Source organism: Camelina sativa, chromosome 17, assembly GCF_030686135.1.
Source record: "Camelina sativa cultivar CO46 ecotype springtype chromosome 17, ASM3068613v1".
NCBI lineage: Eukaryota > Viridiplantae > Streptophyta > Magnoliopsida > Brassicales > Brassicaceae > Camelina > Camelina sativa.
Genome location: NC_141896.1, coordinates 30,569,624 through 30,590,277, shown reverse-complemented (window position 1 = coordinate 30,590,277; position 20,654 = coordinate 30,569,624). Strand labels below are relative to the sequence as shown.

The 20,654-nt window shown below is 36.5% G+C and overlaps 2 protein-coding genes across 5 annotated transcripts; one reads left to right on the top strand and one right to left on the bottom strand.

Annotated features, from left to right (window-relative positions):
- Nucleotides 1-4,022: 4,022 nt before the first annotated feature.
- Nucleotides 4,023-6,114, top strand: LOC104757934 (uncharacterized). Its single transcript, XM_010480727.2, has 5 exons — nt 4,023-4,253; nt 4,728-4,857; nt 4,952-5,152; nt 5,248-5,415; nt 5,504-6,114. Exons 1-5 carry the CDS (start codon nt 4,120-4,122, stop codon nt 5,981-5,983), a joined length of 1,113 nt encoding a protein of 370 aa, XP_010479029.1. The 5' UTR covers nt 4,023-4,119; the 3' UTR covers nt 5,984-6,114.
- Nucleotides 6,081-11,548, bottom strand: LOC104757933 (transcriptional corepressor SEUSS). 4 transcript variants are annotated; one of them, XM_087494359.1, is made up of 11 exons: nt 11,235-11,488; nt 10,201-10,761; nt 9,467-10,077; nt 9,264-9,383; nt 9,030-9,078; nt 8,710-8,924; nt 8,553-8,621; nt 8,135-8,232; nt 7,943-8,036; nt 7,678-7,747; nt 6,081-7,588 (listed from the first exon to the last, which is right to left on the bottom strand). In XM_087494359.1, exons 2-11 carry the CDS (start codon nt 10,412-10,414, stop codon nt 6,663-6,665), a joined length of 2,466 nt encoding a protein of 821 aa, XP_087350485.1. In that variant the 5' UTR covers nt 10,415-10,761; nt 11,235-11,488; the 3' UTR covers nt 6,081-6,662. The 4 variants fall into 4 exon arrangements, with proteins under 4 accessions (XP_087350485.1, XP_087350486.1, XP_087350483.1 ...); XM_087494360.1 differs by having other exon boundaries at nt 10,926-11,350; XM_087494357.1 differs by having other exon boundaries at nt 9,467-10,761; nt 11,235-11,548.
- Nucleotides 11,549-20,654: the final 9,106 nt, after the last annotated feature.

Here is a 20,654-nt window from a genome sequence, read left to right as displayed (position 1 = left end):
ATGACAAATGGCTTATTCAAAGTCTTCTCCATCAGTGGGACCAAAGCGTGTATACAGCTCCACCTCAAATGTTTCCCATGGCAGACGATGGACATCAAAACCTCTTCCTCTCGATTTTGCCTGCCACCACGCATTCGCCTCCTCCGTCAGGTGAAAGGAGGCTAAGCTGACTCTCTGATCCCATGGTATTTCATGGTAAGTGAAATACTGCTTTGCTCTATCCAACCACTCCTCCGGGTCGCCACCATTGAACCGAGGAAATCCAGCTTAACCTGTCGAGCCTGGGCTTGCACCGTTGTTACCGCAAAAGGATTGACATGGTCCTTCCTCTGTTCCATCGGGTAGCGATGCTCTTCTACTCGCCGCTGTCCCCGCTCTGCACTGGTTCCACTATCTCGACTGGTAACAATGAGCTCACGCATCTGATTCACCGTGTCTTCCAACATTTGACGGAAAGTCATCTCCATCTTCTGTAACTTGCCGTCGATCTTGGTAGTAACTGCTCGTACCTCATCTTGTACTGTTCCGAGGCCCTCTTGCATCAACCCGAGACCAGCCTCCAAGTCATCGAGTCTCTCTTTGTTGTTAGGCATTGGCACTAACTCTTTTTTTTTGTTTTTCTGGATGGAATTTTGAAAGAAGTAAAAATGGAAAGGTGAAAGAAGCTTTTTGTTGAACGTTGATTCGTATGAATGCCGTCGTCAACAAAAAACAGAACCGCTCTGATACCAAATTAATACGTTTGGTCCCTCTTCAAAGCAAGAGATAGTAAAATAAGAACACAAGAATTGATTGGTAGTTTTGACTACCTATTTTTGTTGCTTTTCATTGATATAAATAAGCAAGTACACGAAGCAAATGACAGAATTGAGAAGTGGAGTCATTGACTCCTACAATGCAGGAAATGGGAAAGTGGAGATACTGTCTCCTAGAAAGTAGGAAGACTTAGTCTCTTATTTGCTAACTGAAACAAACGAAAGAAGTCTCCATGACTTCGTTAATCCAAGTACTTGGATTCGGCTTACGTGGCCTAGATGACACCCTCATTGCCACCTCAGCCTTGTGACCTCCATCCTCAGCTGTCGCTATCCTATCATTGTGAGTCTCGTCTGTTAAGAAGATCTTTGAGTTGCCGTGCCAGTAATGTGATGCCTTGAGCAAAGTATCTAGCTCATTCATTATGTGGCTCTAAGAAGGTTTACTTGTTGAATCTCGTTGTTTGCTCATTCTGGTTTTCATGCCTTATACTAGTTCACTCTTTGGCATAACCGTAAATGTTTTAAAATGTTGATATCACCATGCCTAAAATGTTGTTGAATCTTAGTATATGCTGAAGTAAGAAAGTACCAACAAATTGCTTTTCACCTGCAGATCAAATCAATGTCACATAAGAAGGTTGACGCCACTGATCAAAGGAAGGATCTCATGCTTCTTCAGAATATCGTTTATGTTTCTTGGAAATATATCTGAGTTCTCGTTTATGTTTCAATAGTTTATAGTTTATTATCATCTAGTTTCTATACTCTGCATCATTACCATTATCATATTCCTCAAATGGCTTCTAAATCATTGACTGTTGTTGCAGGACGATGACGTGTGAATGTGATCACAAGTATAGCTTCATTGGATAGAGTTTCTTTTGTATTAAACGATTGTGTGAGCTCTCTGTTTTCATCCTTCCACTTGGATAATATCAGCAGATTCTTTTGTTTTTTTTTGTTTGTTGAAATCAAAGCTTTGATATTTAATCTTATAAGAGACAAGAACTACTGAAATATGAATTTCGACATGTTGATGTAAATTAGTATATAGTAATTTGAATTTGCAATATTTTCTATTTTTATAAAATCTTAAATGTTTACACATTTATACCACTTCTATTCTATTTAAAAATTTTTAAATTTTAAAAAAAATATTTTCAAAAATAAGAGACCCAAGATTAGAACCTACCATTGGAGGAGAAAATTTTAACTAAGAGATCATGGGTTCTTATATTCAAAACAATACACAATTAATTCATAAAAAAATCAAACAGTGTTTAAGAGACTCCAATTATGATACTACCGATAATCTTGCTCTAATGACTTTTCACAATTTGCTTTTCTTTTCTTAGATGTATAAAAGAAAACAAATTTATGATCATTTTATTATAAATTTATGGTCATTTTATTATAAATTTGTTTTATTCTGGTCGATTCTATTCATAACAAATTTATGGTAATTTTCTAAAAACTTGGATTTCTTTCTGTTTACAAATAGATTTAAATTATAATTCTATTTATATGTAACCTATTACAAATTTTTTATGTTTCAGTTGAATTCATGGATGATCATTGATCATAATTGTGGATCTACAAAATTGAATATAATGAAATTCATGTATTAATTTTTGCTAACCCGAATCCTTAATTTTTTAAAATAATATTGTTGGCTTGTTGCTAATATTCTTTGTAATGATTATAGTTATAGAAAAACTATGGTGGATTCCATTCATAAAAAAATATGGTAATTTTCTAAAAATTTAGATTTCTTTTTGTTTACAAATAGATTGAGATATTTTAAATGACTAATATTTAAATAAATATTTGTGACTAATATTTCTTCATAAATATTTGTGACTAATATTTATTCTTCCTCTTAAATTGATAGAAAGAAGAATGAAGTAATATTAATTGGATTCACGACTTAATCTCTCAGATGCTTATCAAGAAAGAACGAAGATTAAGGAAGTTTTTTTTTTCTTGACAACAGCATACAAGAATGGCTTATACAAACCGAACATTGTTTACATAGGTAACTAAGTGCAGAACTGTACGAACTCGTCGCGCTAAATTATCCGCTTTACCATTCTGAGATCGAGGATTAAGGAAGCTTAGAAAGAGTTTTCTAACAACTTACAAGTGTTATTTATTCGAAATTGTTTTAGAAGGATATACACTATATAAAAAATTGTAAATTTCCCCTTTTATTTATTAAAATTTAAAAGTAATAGAAGATAAATACTAGAATATATTCCGGATATTTTTTTTGAGAAAATCTCTATTTCTAAAAATGTTATACAGAATCATTTTACTTTCACTTTTAAAAATAATTCTTTTTTAAAAACGAAAATCAGAAAAAGCAGAAATCAAATATTCATATTTCATTTAAAATTTATTAAAGATGGAAAATAAATATTAGAATCTATTGTAAATATTTGTTTCGAGAAAAATTCTATTTTTTAAAATGTTAAATTTTTATAGATAATTATGAAGATTGACTTTGAAAGAAGGAACTAAAGAACTCATGAGGATATACTACAAATATCGATTTAATTTGAAATCTCATAGGGTTTAGTATTTAATTTTGAAACTTCCAAAAGTAGCACTATTTACACAATTTTAATATGTTTAGAATTTTTTTGGTTTGGGATCTCTACTTTACATTTAAAGTATATTTTTGAGGTGGTAAGGTTTAGTATTTAGAGTTTAGGGTTTAATTTTGACCTTTAATGCTATATTATAACTTTAGAGATGATGTGCTAAATTTGGAAGTTAAAGTTATTTTTGTGCCATTTTTGAGAGTATTACAGCTTAGAATCAATATAATTTGTTGGATGTTACCAAATTATATATATATTTTTTTTATATATAAAAAAGGAAGCATAGATTTTTTAAAATATCGAAGGATCAAGTGAAATTTAAGATGTTAGAGTCGTATATTAAAGTTTTTTTTAAAAAACTGTTAATTGGCCTCAAAAATATAACAAAATATTTTAAGGCTTCATTATATGCTTTGACATTTTTTACTATAGTTTGTTTCGTTAGAAAACTAAAATATTTTGATGACTATCATACATATTTTTTTAAAAATAGAAAATTATTACTAAATCTAAAAAATAACAAAATAAAAATAAAAATTTAAAATTATTGTTTATAATCAGTATAAGAGTGTGGGTAACTCTCTCCTAGACTCCTAGTAAATAAATAACTATTTTGAGGAAAAAACAAAATATATATAATAAAATATATATAATGAAGGTTAAAGAAGACCTACCATTTTTTGCAATTTTGACAAATAAATATCCCAAAGTAGTGGCGGCGAGAGGGAAAAAGGAAGACGAAGTTACGAGCAAAGAAAATGTCGAAGACGCTGGTGCAGCCCGTTGGGCAGAAGAGGTTGACGAACGTTGCAGTGGTTCGTCTCAAAAAGCAAGGCAATCGATTCGAGATCGCTTGCTACAAGAATAAGGTCCTTTCATGGCGGTCTGGCGTGTAAGCTTTTCGATTATATCCGAATCTTCGTTTGCTTGCGGTTTGATTTTACTGAGTTTAGCTGACTCGATTCTGATTTGTGGTTGTTTATCACTGTAAATAATGTAAGGAAGTGTGTGACGATTGCGTTGAATCGGATCATGTGCTTAACCTAATTTTGAAGGAGAAGGAGTATAATCGCATCAATCAATCTTTGTTTGCTTGTGTTTGATTGGTCTTTTGTTGATTTTTTCCTGAATTTTGCGGATTCGTTTCTGATGTTGAAGGTCTTAAGCATACTTTAGTTGTTTATCTCTGTAAATAATAATGTTATAGAATTGGTATAGCATGATGATGAATTTGGTGTGACGGTTGGGCATATGTTTAACCTAATCTGAAGGGAAATGAGAATGAATAACACACCTATAGATAAGATTTGTTCTGCGTTGTTTTATTAGTAAACGTACTGAGATGTGGGCGAAAATGTTCATGCAGGGAGAAGGACATAGATGAAGTGCTTCAGTCTCATACTGTTTATTCGAATGTTTCTAAAGGAGTTCTTGCCAAATCCAAAGACTTGATGAGGGCCTTTGGATCAGATGATCATACGAAAATATGCATTGATGTATGTCATGGCTTGTTTGATTTTATTAGTTTTTGAAGTTGTGACTCCTTAAGATGTCTCTTATATGTTGCATTTCCAACTCTCTGTGTTTCAGATTTTGGAGAAAGGAGAGCTTCAAGTTGCTGGAAAAGAGAGAGAATCACAGTTCTCTAGCCAGTTTCGGGATATTGCAACCATTGTTTTGCAGAAAACCATCAACCCTGAAACACAACGCCCTTATACGATCACCATGGTAGAGCGCCTGATGCATGAGATTCATTTTGCTGTTGATCCTCATAGCAATTCCAAGAAGCAGGTGATTGGTTTAGGTTAATGTAGAGGCAACAGTGACTTGTGGCAGACATATGAAATGCTTATGTTAGGCTTCAATTTGATTATTAAACTTTGCAGGCTCTTGATGTCATCCGTGAGCTGCAAAAGCACTTCCCTATAAAGCGGTCTCCAATGAGACTGCGCCTCACTGTTCCTGTTCAAAATTTTCCCTCGCTTCTGGAGAAGCTAAAAGAATGGGACGCTAGTGTTGTCTCCAAAGACGAATCTGGCACACACATGTCCACTGTAATGATCTCTATATCTTCAAAATTTTGAACATCTTTTTCTTTCTTTCTCTAATCCTCTCTAATTGTGGTGATACATTCTTGTGCAGGTCTGCGAGATGGAACCGGGCCTATTCCGAGAGTGTGATTCCCATGTCAGGAATATACAGGGAAAACTAGAAATACTTGCTGTATCAGTTCATGCAGAAGGTGACACGAGCATGGATCATTACGATGAGCATGATGATATGACATTGCAAACCCACAAGCCGTTGTTACCTGCTGAGGCTGAGACTAAGGATTTGACTGATCCCGTCGTTGAACTTAGCAAGAAAATGCAGAAGCAAGAGATGAGTACTACAGATAACATAAAGCAAGAAGGAGGAGAAGAAAAGAAGGGGACCAAGTGCAGCACTTGCAACACGTTTGTTGGGGAGGCTAAGCAATACAGAGAGCACTGTAAGAGTGATTGGCACAAACACAACCTGAAGCGTAAGACTCGTAAACTCCCTCCTCTTACCGCTGAAGAATGCTTGTCTGAAATTGACATGGACGACTCTAGAGCAGATTTGAAAGACTACTCTTTCTGAAACTACAGTATTCTCATTTTGTTCTTTTTAATTTTGTCAATGTTGAATCTCGTGGTCATATGTGAGTAGATGAATACACAACACTTGTGCAAACTTATGAGTAAAAAAATCTTTTGTTGTTTAAGAGACAATTTGGATTTTCGGTGTTATGAGTGGACAATTTTGACCAACCACAGACAATTAGACATAGTACATAACCATTATTGCACGAATAACTAACAATCGTCCAAACATAGACATCATAGATCGATCATACATAGACATTGCACTTTTTTCGTTTCAAAAAGGCATTACGTATTTAACGTTTTTGTCAGATAATTTAGGAAAGTTTAGTTAACACATGGGAGAGAGATAAATGAAGGATAGAGCTTGATCATTGCCTCCCTGATAATGTGCCCTAAGGAACACACACCCATAGAAAGATGTACATTATAACTATAAAGCATAAGAAAACTCCCCAAGATTTTTAAAAAGAAAAGGAAACAGTAACTCAAGAGATGGTATGGTGATTGTAAGAGGGGTGACCTAGAAACCAGTTGTTGGTACAAGATATGACTCTTTCCTTTCTTAAGCACAATATCACGGCTTATGGCCTATCCTTATCCTGAGCTGAGTTGTGTAATGCTGCACAAGCAAAACATTACCCGATCAAAGTCTTGTTCATCTTCATCTTTTTATCTCAGGCGTTCCAATCACACTGAAAATTGTTGAAACCATTCACTGCTCCTAAGAGCTGGTTTCCTAGATCCTGTTGCCCGTTCGGATCCCGCACCATCATCCCAACTCTTCCGTTCATGAGACTATTGTTACCGTTCATATTATTCATTCCATTAGCTGTCATGGACTGACCCATCCCACCACCAAACCCACCAGCACCTCCAATACTTGGGTTGCTGTTGTTCACTTGGCCATTCATCAGCAGAACACCAGAGCTATTTACATTAGCTGCCTTCCCATCATTCCCGAAAGACCCATGCCCAACCATGCTTCCTCCTGAGCTATTATGAGCTTGGTTGTTCATCAGGATTTCATTCAGTATCTTCTGCACCGAGCTAGACTCGTTTGCATCAACCTCACCCGCCTGTTGCATTGCTGGTGAGTTTGTGGAACCCATGTGATTAACAGATGGTATCCCGTTTTGAGAGGGATTATTGTTATTAGATGAGGATGTTGGAGACTGAAATGTTGGCAGGTTATGTTGTTGCTGCGATGATGGCACCATGGTACCCGAGGAACTAGGTGACGGCATCTGAACAGAGTTTCCTCCATACGGACTGTTTGGAGGATTGTAAGCAGCATTCTGATGTCTCGCCTTCATTGAATTCTGGTGGATGAGTCCTGCGATGCTGTTGGTGGAGGTGGATGCAGAAGCTGCATTGAAGGCATAATTTACACCATTGCTGGGATTTCCCTGCATTAGTGCCACCTGCCTATTACTTGGATCGCTGTTTGCATTCTGGGCAACTGTTTGCTGTTGCTGTTGCTGCTGTTGCTGTTGCTGTTGTTGCTGCTGATGCTGCCTCAGTTGATCACTGGGTTGCTGAGGAGAAGGACCAGGCAAGGCAGATGAAGGGCCTGTTCTCCGTGGAAACTTGGCTAAACTTTCTGTACCAAATAGAAAAACACGGAAAAGGAATTAGATGCTATAAGAAGAAAAACACCATATACTTTGACAGGAGGTCACATTGACTTACCGATTGGTCCTGTTCTTGTTTCTCTGCTATAATCTATCAAGTCCTTCATACTATTTACCACCTCCGAGATCTACAATATTGCAAAAAAAATCAATAATGTGCATTGGCAGACATGGTCACAGGGACAGGGTTATTACAGAGGTTGATTTAATTATTTCATTATGGATATCCCTTTCAAAGCTGAACGTCCAGGGAATGCAAGTATCTAAAGTTTTATGCAAGACTGCAGAGATGCAATGGGATATTGAGACATTCTTTCATATACCTGCAAACACCGAACATATCTCTTTGTGTATCCCAAATCATTCACGAGTGGTACTTCTAGGGCCTTTGCCAATTGTCTAGCAGATGCAACAAACCTGCAGAACAATGGCAGCACATCAGACATCACCAACTAAAAGTCTGAGTAACATGAATAGTTACATCAATCTAACAACAAAAGAGAGGAGAAGTTTACATGTTGCAATTATTTTGTAACTCCGGAAGAGCAGAATCTGTTGTTGCATTTTGAGCGGCTTGCTGATATTTCTGAGCTGCCGATCCAAGCTGACTAACCTGTACGTGAATACAAAAAAAAAGAGCTAATTACCTAAGCCGTTTAAATGATTTTTCTGTATATTCTACTCCTATTGAAATTTGGAAACCAAAAAAGGGAAAAGTGATGATTTCGTATACAAAAGCAGATAGAATAATATTAAGACAGTATTTCTAATTTTGTGCTAAAATGAAAGGTCGCATCTCCAAAATAACTATCTGCCAGAGCAAAAACATATGAACTGAAAACAACATAGGCCTCAACAGACTAGGTATATCAGTTTGTTATAAACATAAACCCCTACGATGCAGGAAAGATGTTTAATCTTTCTTGAAGTTACCTGTGGTATCAAAAGCCTTCGTGGAATCAGCTCTTCATGCCGCCGAGCACAAAATTCCCAAGAGAATATCTGAGGAGGAACTTACAAGAATGAAGGGATTGGAGAAAAAAATAATGGTATCATAATTTGCTGCGAGAGATAGAGTTGTTTGAAGAACCTTAAGATCTGGAGAGAATACTATTCGAAGTTGGCCATCACGAACAACTCGAAGATGCTCAAATACACTCTCTTGTGTTGCTTTTGCGTACTCCAACACAATTTGACCAGATGAATTCTGAGATTCCCTTGGCATATCGACATATAGAAGTTCTTCCAAAGTACCACTTTCATACTTTATCTTAAAAAGCCGAGGGAGGACTTCGGCGGTTGCCTCTAAACAATGAAAAAGGCAAAGACACAAAAGATGAGCAACTAAGAAAACAAGTTATATTCCAAAACAACACAAGCAGTCAAGAACTGATTATCTAAATAACATACCAAAACCACGTCCAGGCTTTCGGTTACATATTTCACAGTGCCACACATCCTGCAATGTTTGTTAAATAAAATACCCATGTAAAGAAATATAACATGAAACAAGTACCTAACTGACTCAAAACAACTGGCTCAGTTGCATGAAATCAGCTTAGCAAAAGACGATAGAACTAGATGAAAAGACAAGCTCTTTCACAATCGTATTACAAACAAGACCAAGTTCACTGAGCAGTAAACCTGAGGGAAAACGCCAGTTGTTTGCCGGCCACTGCCATACATCGAAACGCACCATCTCTTTTTGGCATTGGGAGCAAAGTACTCAGCTACAAATTTTCTCCAGAACTCGATATTATTGTCCTGCATTAACAGCAGACAGATCTGTCAATCACGAAGAAAAACAATAGGCTGAAAAATAATTAATAAAAGGTAAGAAGATTTACTTCAGGCCTATGTTGTTGTCGGTACATATACTGCGTAAGTCGCTGAGCACCCATGCCCGGCTCATACACTGGTTTCAGAGGTGGCCTCAGAGGTAAACTCTGCTGTTGGAACTGCTGTGGTAATTGAGGACGTTGTTGAGGCATAGATTTCAGGAGTTGCTGTTGTTGAAGTTGCATAAGTCTCTGCTGGTGAAATATGTTCATTTGAGCCTGCGGAGATTGTCCTGGCATTTGAAGAAACTGTTGTTGTTGTTGTTGCCTCTGCTGTTGTTGGAGAAACAATGACTGCTCTGAATGTTGAGGTTCCATTTTCACTTGGGCCAAGTTTCTCATGGCCTGAAGTTGCTGCGGTTCCAACTTTACTGATCCTAGGTTTCTCAACATTTTCTGTTGTGGCTGTTGTACTTGACCATGCTGCTGATCATTCGAAACCTGACCAGGTTCCAACTTGACAGGTCCCACACCTGCTAACCCGCCTCCACGCACGGTTGGAAACTGCTGCTGCTGCTGACCATGTTGAAAATTCTGAGGCTCCAATTTCTTATTCCGTTGTTGCTCTGCCAACAACTGGTTAGATGAAACATTCGAGAATTGCTGACCCTGAACTTGACCTGATGAGCGCGGGGACACCATACCCGGAGCATTAAAAGAAGACAAACCACTAAACCCGACACTGGACAGCGGGTCTGACTCAGCCCCACTTGTATCCATAGAAATAACAGAACCGGGAATACCATTTACAAAAGACTGATTATTGAGGAGGGAAGATATGTTTGGTGCACTCCCAAGCATACTCATACTCATGTTGTTACCGAACTGATTACGGGGAGAAACAAGGGAAGGAAATGCTGGTTGGGAAGGAAGAGGAGCTCCTCCTTGTCCTCCTAAGATGGAAGGCGGAACACTTTCGCCACTGCCAACAGGATTAGGCGGCTCTGATGGTACCATACTCCCTCAAATAATCACAACTTCACAATCCAACAAAAAGCAAGAACAAAACTGACTGAGATTTCAAGGCGTTAAAACAAAAAAACTCAGCTCCTCTGTGTTGGAGGAGTAAAGATGTCTCCAAGGCACAATGAAGTAGAAACGTCTTCTTTCTGACCAATGATAAGCTTCAGAGTCGTAAATTCCACGAAACAGATGTAGGAAAGAGCTGAATCTGAGTGGTGAGGTTCCGTATCGAACATTCTAAGACCAAACCCAAAACACTTGTCTCCGTAATCTCTGTTTGATTACAAATGAATTTCTCAGATCCAAAATTAAGCAAATCTACTCCATTCGAAACTCAGCACCTTTAAGCAAAACAACAAAAACATAAAAATCAAGAAACAGTCCTCACAGAGAGACAAAAGCAAAAAAAAAGAAAAAGTTAAGAAGAACCCAGAAAAGAAAGCTTGATCAAACCCTAATTGAGAAAACAGAGATAAATAGTGAGAAACAATCTATACAAACTTACCAGAAGCTGGAATTGAAGAATAAAGTCTTCGATAAGACTCAAATCATAGAGAATCGGACAAGAAAAAAGGTATAAACTTTACAAACCAAAATCAACTCTTTTTAATCTTAAGAAAACTTGGATGAACACAAAACAATTACAAATGAAGAAGAAACTTTGCAAGTCTTTTAGGGTTTTTTTTTTGTGTGTGTGTGTTGTTTTTTTTTTTGGAGTGGGTTTGGGGATAAGAAGAACCCAAAAGACGAGAGAAACAGAACAATCCTGTGCCGCCTCTACAAATTGTTGTTTCTGGGTTTTATTAAATTATACCTTTTTTTAGCTTCAGAGTATTGTGTCCTGTTCTTCGCTGTATCTTTAGAGAGAGAGAGAGAGAGAGAGAGAGAGACAAGAGAGAGGAAGATGAAGAGAGAGAATAGTGTCCTTGCGGACGTCAAAATTGTATTCGATCGGATTTATTTCATTCCCTTTCTTACTTTTTTTTTTCTTCTTTTCATCAGTCTCTCTCTCCTTCAAAGGAAGTCAATGACATGCCCTAGAAATGTTTTTTCTCTCAACACAATCTGGATTTTTTTTTTTTAACTCACAAACATTTTGTTTCTATTTGTTTTTAGTGTTTTAATTGTAATCTTTTAATTTTAAAAGGAAAATTTGTATAGAAATGTTTTAATATTTAATGTATTACTATATTGATAATGATTTCTTAAAGATTATTTAAATTGGAAATTATTAAACGACAAAATAATTATTGATTAGTCTAACACAGATTTATTTATAAAATTAAATAACTAAGTTCGATTTTTATTGCCTAATTATTTTTTTCTATCTCTTTCTAGTACGACTTCACCTCTAATTAGTAGATTCTTCCTTACTGTTATTATTTAATTGTTAAAGTCTTCTTAATAAGTTTAGTCTTAATCTAAGAAAATTGTTTTTAGAATGTTGACTCTTTTTTTTTAGTGTTTTTGAATTATTTGGTAATTAAGATAAGAGTTGACTGATGATAAAAAAAAAATATATATCCGTAAATAGAAAAATTTAATGATTAAGCAACGTAAAAAAATACCTTGTTATGTAAATATAGAGCGTTTATGACATAGAAACATATAGAGTTTTTAAGAAAGTTTCAGTTAAAGATTGATCGGTCTTTTCCAACCAACTGAATGACTTTCACCTGCTTCGTGCCTCTTTTCTTATGTTCTCCTAATTCTCGTTCTTCTTATTCAAAAGCGGATTGGCTAGCTCGTTCTTCTAGATCTCTTGTTTTTGAAGTTACTTTTGCAAACTATATCTCCTATTTGGATGACCAAATTATGAAGTAATATTTTAATTAATATATGATTGACAATATATATATATATATATATCAAGAACCCTAGAGAATTCCTACATGAGCTCATAGGTCTTGAACAGATCATTAGCTGGAAAAAGCTTCCTTAGCCAACCAATAGTTGGTGTTATTGTGCTCTCAAAACTAAATGAATTAGGATTATAATGTTTGCTAGAATTGCTTAAAATAAACCAAAATTTTAGTCTTTAATCACTAGCAGTGTAAGAGACGACCAGAGAAGCTACAACTCTTTGGATCGCCGTCGAAGCCTTTGAAGTTCACCAAAACTCTTTCTCTTTAGCTTTGCTTTGTTTCTTAGAGAGAGTCTTTACCTCTTGTACTCGTTTCTAATAAGTAACATTTAAACCTTATCATCAGTTTTATGCTATTTACTTTTATGAATTACTTAAACCTTGATTTCATGATTTCTTTAAGCATGCTTGAGTTTTTACTTGTTGGTTAAATGTTCTATATATTTTAGATGTTCTGTTCATCCACTCTTTTCAAAAAGAAAATGTTACTCGTATTAAGTTGAACAAGATTTTATTATGAATGATTTTAATGATTGAGCTTTATTTATTTTAAACAGTCTCATGAGTTTCTATTTACACAATGTGTAAAAGAATTCTATACACAACATGCATACACAACATCATGTTGTTAAGCTTTTATATTTTTTTGTTATTGCTTTTAATTTAAAATTATGTTTCAAGGTTTATAAAACATACAAAAAATTATTAATTCTGAATTACATTTAGATAATTTCAAAATATGTAATGTAAACTATACTTTATATGTACATCAAACACTTTATAACTTATAAATTTATAAATTTATTAAGTTTTCATGACATATATGAATAGTCACACCTATATATATATATATATATATAAATATATATATATATATAATCATCATATATATAAAAGTAGAGTTTCAGTCTCTCCTTATTGGTCCACTTGGCAATGCAATTTTAACAAAAAGAAAAATTATAATAAACCAAAAATTTAAAAACAATTAATTTTCACATTTAATTCACATAATATATGTAACATCCGCGAACCAATTTTTGTTGTTTTGGTGTGAGTATCGATCGATACCCTTGTGGTATCGATCGACACCACTATTTCTGGGTTCGTCGGGTTTGTTTTAATTCGCGATTTTGGTTTGGTTGGTTTGGTTTAGATAAAGGAGAAAGATCAGAATCGTTAGGGTTTGGGAGGAAACAATTTCGGCATATCAAATCGTTCTCAAAGGTAATGAAATTTGGTAGGTTTATTCCCAAGTCTTTTATCGTCATTCACCTTTTTACAGAAGTAGATTTGGATTTAAACTCGATGAGTTATTGGCAGTTTCGTGAGACACGTTTTCTCAGACGCGAGTTGGGACTATCGGAGATTGTAACTGAGATCGTGATTGAGACTGTTCTTTTCTGATGTTTCTGTCCAGTTTTGCTATAAGTCGTTTTTGGTTGTGTGGCTTGTTGTAGGGCGTTGCTGGGCTGTTTCAGACGTTAGGAGAGTCTCAACTGGTTGTATTCGTTGTTATAATCAGTTGATAAGGTGAGTGCATGACCATGGCTTATCTAAGCCTGAGAATCCTTTGTTGTTCTTGCTTGATTGGTGGTGCTTTGTGGTGTTGTTCTTGCTTGATTGGTGGTGTTAGTGGTGTTGTTCTTGCTTGTGGTGGTTGTGTTATGGTTCTTATAGGTTCCTGAAGGTTTTTGGGTGAGGTTGGAACGGATTGGAGATGATTGGAAACGGAGGTTCGTCGTTCGGATTCGTGCAGTTCGCGTCTGCGAAGGGAGTGTCGATCGACACCAGTTAGGTGTCGGTCGACACCATGTTTGGCCAGTGTCGATCGACACCTCTCTGGTGTCGGTCGACACCAAGTTGCTTGTTTCGTGATTTTCCTGGTTTGTTTGTGTTTGGTTGTTATTTGTTAAGCATTGGTTTCTCAGTTGCTTGTGTGTATAGCCCAGTAGATGGGAGGATTGCCTCACTAAGTATTTGTGATAATACTTACGCATCTCAATTGTTGTTTATGGTGTGCAGGTTTGTGACGTGGAATCATGGCAATGAGGAGGAGGATGATCTAGGGTCTCGTTTGTGTGTTATTGGATTTGTTGGTTATGTTGTTGGAACCTTGGTTTGTGTTATGTTAGGTTGCCGGATAGAAAGGTTAGGAATGTTATTGTATTGATGATGTTGTTGGTTTTGTATTATTGGTATGTTTCCGCTATGCTTAATGTTATTGCTGGTTTAATGTTGAGTTGTGGTTTGGGTTGGTTAATTAAGTAGTATGGGATGCTTAATTATATATATTGTTTTTAATTAAAAAAAAAAGGTCAGGTTGTTTCATTTTGGTATCAGAGCCTTTACGGTTCTAGGATGGTTAAATGGATGGTTAGAGCGGTTAGGAATTTAATTGGGTGAATTATTTTCCTTTTGCTTGATGCATGATGTTGTGTGATGGAATTGATTATGAGTAGTTAGTAAATTTGTTTGCGGTATTGAGTCCTAGTATCATCCTCTTCGAGCCTTCAATGAGATTCCACGGTAAGATGTGTACTCTATGTGCGGTTTTTGAATTGTGTGCTTAGCCTTCTGTTCTGGGTAGTGCAGATGGCTAGAGAGGGTGCTGTTGGTCGCGGTCGTGGTCGTGGTCGTGGGCGTGGTCGTGGTCGTGGTCGGGGACGAGGTCAGGTTCCTGAGGCCAGTGTGAGTGTAGCCCAGAGCATGGCCAGTGAGGAGGTGGCGGAGTCACAGATTCATCCTAGAGTGTCTGGAGACCAGGCTGGTTTGGGTGACGGTGTTGGTCACGGTGTTGCCCCGGGTGTGGGGGTTGCAGCAGGAGGTGCTCCAGGCAGGGAGGATGTCTTGATGGACTTGCTAGCTCAGGTTTTGCAGCGACTTCCAGCAGTTGTGCCGCCAGTGGTTGGTGGGCAGGATCCAGTAGTGCCGCCAGTGGTTGGTGGGCAGGATCCAGTAGTGCCGCCAGTGGGTGGTGGGCAGGTTCCAGCGGTGCAGCCTGTGGCGGGTTTGCAGGTAGGTGTGCAGCTGGGGGCCGAGGTAGTGGATGCTCAGTATGTGCGGATGATGGAGCAGCTGCGGCATGTGGGAGCAGGGTAATTCTCAGGAAGTACCGATCCGAGTGTAGCGGATGAGTGGAGAGAGCGGATGGAGGATATTTTCCTTTCGCTTAGGTGTCCCGACCATTACAGGGTGGATCTGGCAGTGTTTTACTTGTCAGGAGATGCACGTGTATGGTGGAGGTCGGTGACAGCACGAAGGGTGCAGCGGGGTATGTCTTGGGGGGATTTTGTGAGGGAGTTTAACTCCAAGTATTTTCCTCAGGAGGCTCTTGATCGTATGGAGGCACGATTCTTGGGGTTGACTCAGGGGGACCGTACAATGCGGGAGCTGGATGCAGAGTTCAGTCGGCTTGTGGGGTATGCAGGCCGGGCATGGGAGCCAGAGTCGGCTCAGGTGCGGAGGTTTTTGTTGGCTCTGCGGGATGATTTGAGGACTCGGTGCAGAGTGAGGAGCTATGCTACGAGAGCGGAGCTGGTTGAGGTTGCAGCTGGGATAGAGGATGACTTGAGGTCACAGTTGGTGGTGGTCATGGTGGTGTTCGGGTTATGAGTTTTCGTGAAGGCGCAATGCTAAAAGAGGAAAGTTTCTAAAAGTAGAAGTTTCTAGAAATGGAAAGTGTTGAGGTAGATCTAGTCGGGAGATACTCGTTGACATCAGACTTGTTTGCTCAAGATTGTGTGGGCCCAACTCATGTGATACCGATAGCTCGATGGACTTTGTGGCCAGAGACTGGGAGTGGTATGTCTGCTTCGGATGACGATCCGAGAGCGCGCTTTAGGGTGACGACCCAAGAGTGGGATATTTGAGACTCCCTGGATACCGTAGCTGTGAGCCGTGGCTCGGCAGTGAGCCGGTATGTCTCGAGGGTTGCGACCCAAGAGCGGGGGGAGTGGGCGTGTGAGACTCCCTGGATACCGTAGCTGTAGGCTGTGGCCTGGCAGTGAGCCGGTATGACTCGAAGGTTGCGACCTGAGAGCGGGGGGAGTGTGTGTGTGAGTGACTTCCTGGATGCCGTAGCTTAAGGCGGTTGGCCTGATAGCGAGCCGGCATGATTCGTTGGTTGCGACCACGGACGGGGGAAGCACTGAGTTGTGAGCAAATAGTGTCTTTGATGTGAGTATATTGACTAGAGGGAGACCTCGTGGTTCAGTCGGAGGTGTGCGGGCTGTTGCGACAGTTGCACGGGAAACCTTGGCTGACGGTGTTCAGTCTGGTCGGAGGACGTGCGGGCCGTGTTGACAGTGGCATGGAGGTCCTTGACAGATGGACGGTGTTGCAGGATTCGAGGACGAATCCTTATTGGTGGGGGAGAATTGTAACATCCGCGAACCAATTTTTGTTGTTTTGGTGTGAGTATCGATTGATACTCTTGTGGCATCGATCGACACCACTATTTCTGGGTTCGTCGGGTTTGTTTTAATTCGCGATTTTGGTTTGGTTGGTTTGGTTTAGCTATCTAAACCGAGTATATAAGTGGAGAAGCGACAAATTAAGGGTTTTAGGGTGTCTGGTCGCCGTTTGCAGAGATAGAGAGAGAGGAGAGAGCCTATTGTGGTGTGAAGGAGATTAAAGGAGAAAGATCAGAATCGTTAGGGTTTGGGAGGAAACAATTTCGGCATATCAAATCGTTCTAAAAGGTAATGAAATTTGGTAGGTTTATTCCCAAGTCTTTCATCGTCATTCACCTTTTTACAGAAGTAGATTTGGATTTAAACTCGATGAGTTATTGGCAGTTTCGTGAGACACGTTTTCTCAGACGCGAGTTGGGACCATCGGAGATTGTAACTGAGATCGTGGTCTCGTGTAGTGGCTGATCGTGCTGAAAATATTTGGGAAGCTTCGTGACGTCTAGGGGTAGCTTTTCACCGGAGCGATTTGATAGTTAACGGTTGGTTTTTATTTTAGGAATTCTTCTTTGAGACTGTTCTTTTCTGATGTTTCTGTCCAGTTTTGCTATAAGTCGTTTTTGGTTGTGTGGCTTGTTGTAGGGCGTTGCTGGGCTGTTTCAGACGTTAGGAGAGTCTCAACTGGTTGTATTCGTTGTTATAATCAGTTGATAAGGTGAGTGCATGACCATGTCTTATCTAAGCCTGAGAATCCTTTGTTGTTCTTGCTTGATTGGTGGTGCTTTGTGGTGTTGTTCTTGCTTGATTGGTGGTGTTAGTGGTGTTGTTCTTGCTTGTGGTGGTTGTGTTATGGTTCTTATAGGTTCCTGAAGGTTTTTGGGTGAGGTTGGAACGGATTGGAGATGATTGGAAACGGAGGTTCGTCGTTCGGATTCGTGCAGTTCGCGTCTGCGAAGGGAGTGTCGATCGACACCAGTTAGGTGTCGGTCGACACCATGTTTGGCCAGTGTCGATCGACACCTCCCTGGTGTCGGTCGACACCAAGTTGCTTGTTTCGTGATTTTCCTGGTTTATTTGTGTTTGGTTGTTATTTGTTAAGCATTGGTTTCTCAGTTGCTTGTGTGTATAGCCCAGTAGATGGGAGGATTGCCTCACTAAGTATTTGTGATAATACTTACGCATCTCAATTGTTGTTTGTGGTGTGGAGGTTTGTGACGTGGAATCATGGCAATGAGGAGGAGGATGATCTAGGGTCTCGTTTGTGTGTTATTGGATTTGTTGGTTATGTTGTTAGAACCTTGGTTTGTGTTATGTTATGTTGCCGGATAGAAAGGTTAGGAATGTTATTGTATTGATGATGCTGTTGGTTTTGTATTATTGGTATGTTTCCGCTGTGCTTAATGTTATTGCTGGTTTAATGTTGAGTTGTGGTTGGGTTGGTTAATTAAGTAGTATGAGATGCTTAATTATATATATTGTTTTTAATTAAAAAAAAAAGAGTCGGGTTGTTTCAATATAAAACTGAAATCTTTATAGCTTCTCCCTATAAATTATACATTTTTATTTCTCCACTAAGTTGTATTCATCAATTGTATTAAAACAAAACAATAAATTATAATTGTAACTCTCATTTTTTTTAAATGTAATTTTTTATCATTTCTCTTCCTATAAATACTCATTATCTTATTCTCTTAGTCTATCACTCTTTCATTCTCTCATCTTCTTCCACTACTCTCAAATCTCTTTTTTGTTTTGTTTTGTATTTTTTTTGTTATTGTTGTTGTATGGGTTATAAAAAATCAAATCAAATATCATTATAAAAGCTTAGTTTTAGAGTTTGTATGATATGTATATCTTATATATTTATTTTAATCTTTTAAAATGTTTATCTCCATTTTCTATTTTATATTAACATCTTATAAGTCATTATTTTCATACTTCCTTACAATATTCACCACACAATAAGTTTTCACATTTAACTCAAATAATATAAAACTGAAATCTTTATAGCTTCTCCCTATAAATTATGCATTAACTTTATTTCTCCACTAAGTTGTATTAATCAATTGTATTAAAACAAAAGAATAAATTAGAATTGTAACTCTCATTTTTCTAAATGTAATTTTTCATCATTTCTCTTCCTATAAATACTCATTATCTTATTCTCTTAGTCTATCACTCTTTCATTCTCTCATCTTCTTCCACTACTCTCAAATCTCTTTTTTTTTTGTTTTGTTTTGTTTTGTTTTGTATTTTTTTGTTATTGTTGTTGTATGGGTTATAAAAAATCAAATCAAATATCATTGTAAAAGCTTAGTTTTAGAGTTTGTATGATATGTATATCTTATATATTTATTTTAATCTTTTAAAATGTTTATCTCCATTTTCTATTTTATATTAACATCTTATAAGTCATTATTTTCATACTTCCTTACAATATTCACCACACAATAAGATCATAAAGTTGAAATGATCCATATGTAATTATCTATTATGTCTCTGGTTATCTCACATATTCATGTATCATTTTTAATAATTTATAAAGATCAATATAATATTTAAAGATCAATATAATTATCTATTTATCCATTTATAAAGACTTTTTTGTTTTGTGATCCAATTGATAAATCTGCAGAGATCAATATAATATATATATTTTTTTTTATGATTTGAAGTTTTTGAAAACAAAAAGAACATAATTAAACAATTGGGTTTTTGTGTTTTAATCAAAATAAAAAATGATCCAAAAAACAAAACATATTCAACTGGAACTTAAATATAAAAATAAAATATAATTTTAAAAATATCATTTCACTAAATTCTCTAAAGATGAAACCATTAGTATGAAATGTAGCACTATAAATTAAATTGATGAGTGAAAACCAAAAAATATAAGTTATTCTTGGGATTTTAAAAATTATTGAGATTGAAGAATTCATATAATTTTATAAGAAAACTAATTTAGTTTGTCACTTAAAAAGTAATATTTTTTTATTTTGAAATATTATGTGTAAGTGTTGAGTTTATATCAACAAACAACTAAATCATGTGAATTTTGATTCAGCCACTTGGTATTCCTTTTATTTTAGGTTATAAAAAATTAAAATATATATTTATAATTAAAGACATGTAACTCCATTTAACTCAAATGTAACTCCATCCAATAATTGTACATTAATTCATTCCTCCTACTAACTTATTATCTTTCAAGAGAAATTATTTTTGGTTAAATTTTAATATTTTTATTTATTTTGGTTGGTTAAACTTATATTCATATTTTGGTTGGCTAATTACTTGGATTTGAAACAGAGACATATGTTAGACTTTGGACGCTGCATTGATCTCAATACGCGAGAGAGTGTGCAATCGAGATTGATCATTGAGTATTAGATATATTAATTTTGGTTATCCAGAATTCAGATTTGGTTAACTCCTCCACCAAAACCTCCGAAGCGTGACTTCTTTTTTTCTGATTAATATGAATAATATATATAATATTGAGATCACAGTAACTGAGCATAGCTTTAGAAAGTATTATATATATATAGATATTATATTGTTCTATTTTTTAAAGATTCATCTCCATTATCTAATTTGGATTATCATTTTATAGTAAACATTCTCTCCTCCTCTCCTACAAATATCAAATGTTGTTATATCTCATATATGTTGTAACTTGTAAGAGTTTGATTCTATATTTTAATGTAGAAAATATTATATATATTTAACATTGTTTTCAATTTTTATTTTATTTATATAAAAAAATATTTCTTTTATATTTCTTGCCTTTCTAATCTATTCATATTTATTTTTTAAATTTGCATAGTTAAATTTAAATTCACATATGTTGGTTTTAACAAAACAATCAACTTTATTTGAGAATTAGATGTTCCTATTCATTTTTAAACGATCAATGTGTAACATATAAGCATTTTGTCTTGCAATCACAAGTTCCATTTCC

Excerpts from the sequence above, each read along its gene's own strand:
- LOC104757934 (XM_010480727.2), top strand. The coding sequence starts at position 4,120 with ATGTCGAAGACGCTGGTGCAGCCCGTTGGGCAGAAGAGGTTGACGAAC. Across the intron at positions 4,254-4,727 it reads CTTTCATGGCGGTCTGGCGT|GGAGAAGGACATAGATGAAG; the intron begins GTAAGCTTTTCG and ends ATGTTCATGCAG. Across the intron at positions 4,858-4,951 it reads ATACGAAAATATGCATTGAT|ATTTTGGAGAAAGGAGAGCT; the intron begins GTATGTCATGGC and ends TCTGTGTTTCAG.
- LOC104757933 (XM_087494357.1), bottom strand. The coding sequence starts at position 10,414 with ATGGTACCATCAGAGCCGCCTAATCCTGTTGGCAGTGGCGAAAGTGTT. Across the intron at positions 8,622-8,709 it reads TATTCTCTCCAGATCTTAAG|ATATTCTCTTGGGAATTTTG; the intron begins GTTCTTCAAACA and ends GTTCCTCCTCAG. Across the intron at positions 8,037-8,134 it reads TTACAAAATAATTGCAACAT|GTTTGTTGCATCTGCTAGAC; the intron begins GTAAACTTCTCC and ends ATTGTTCTGCAG.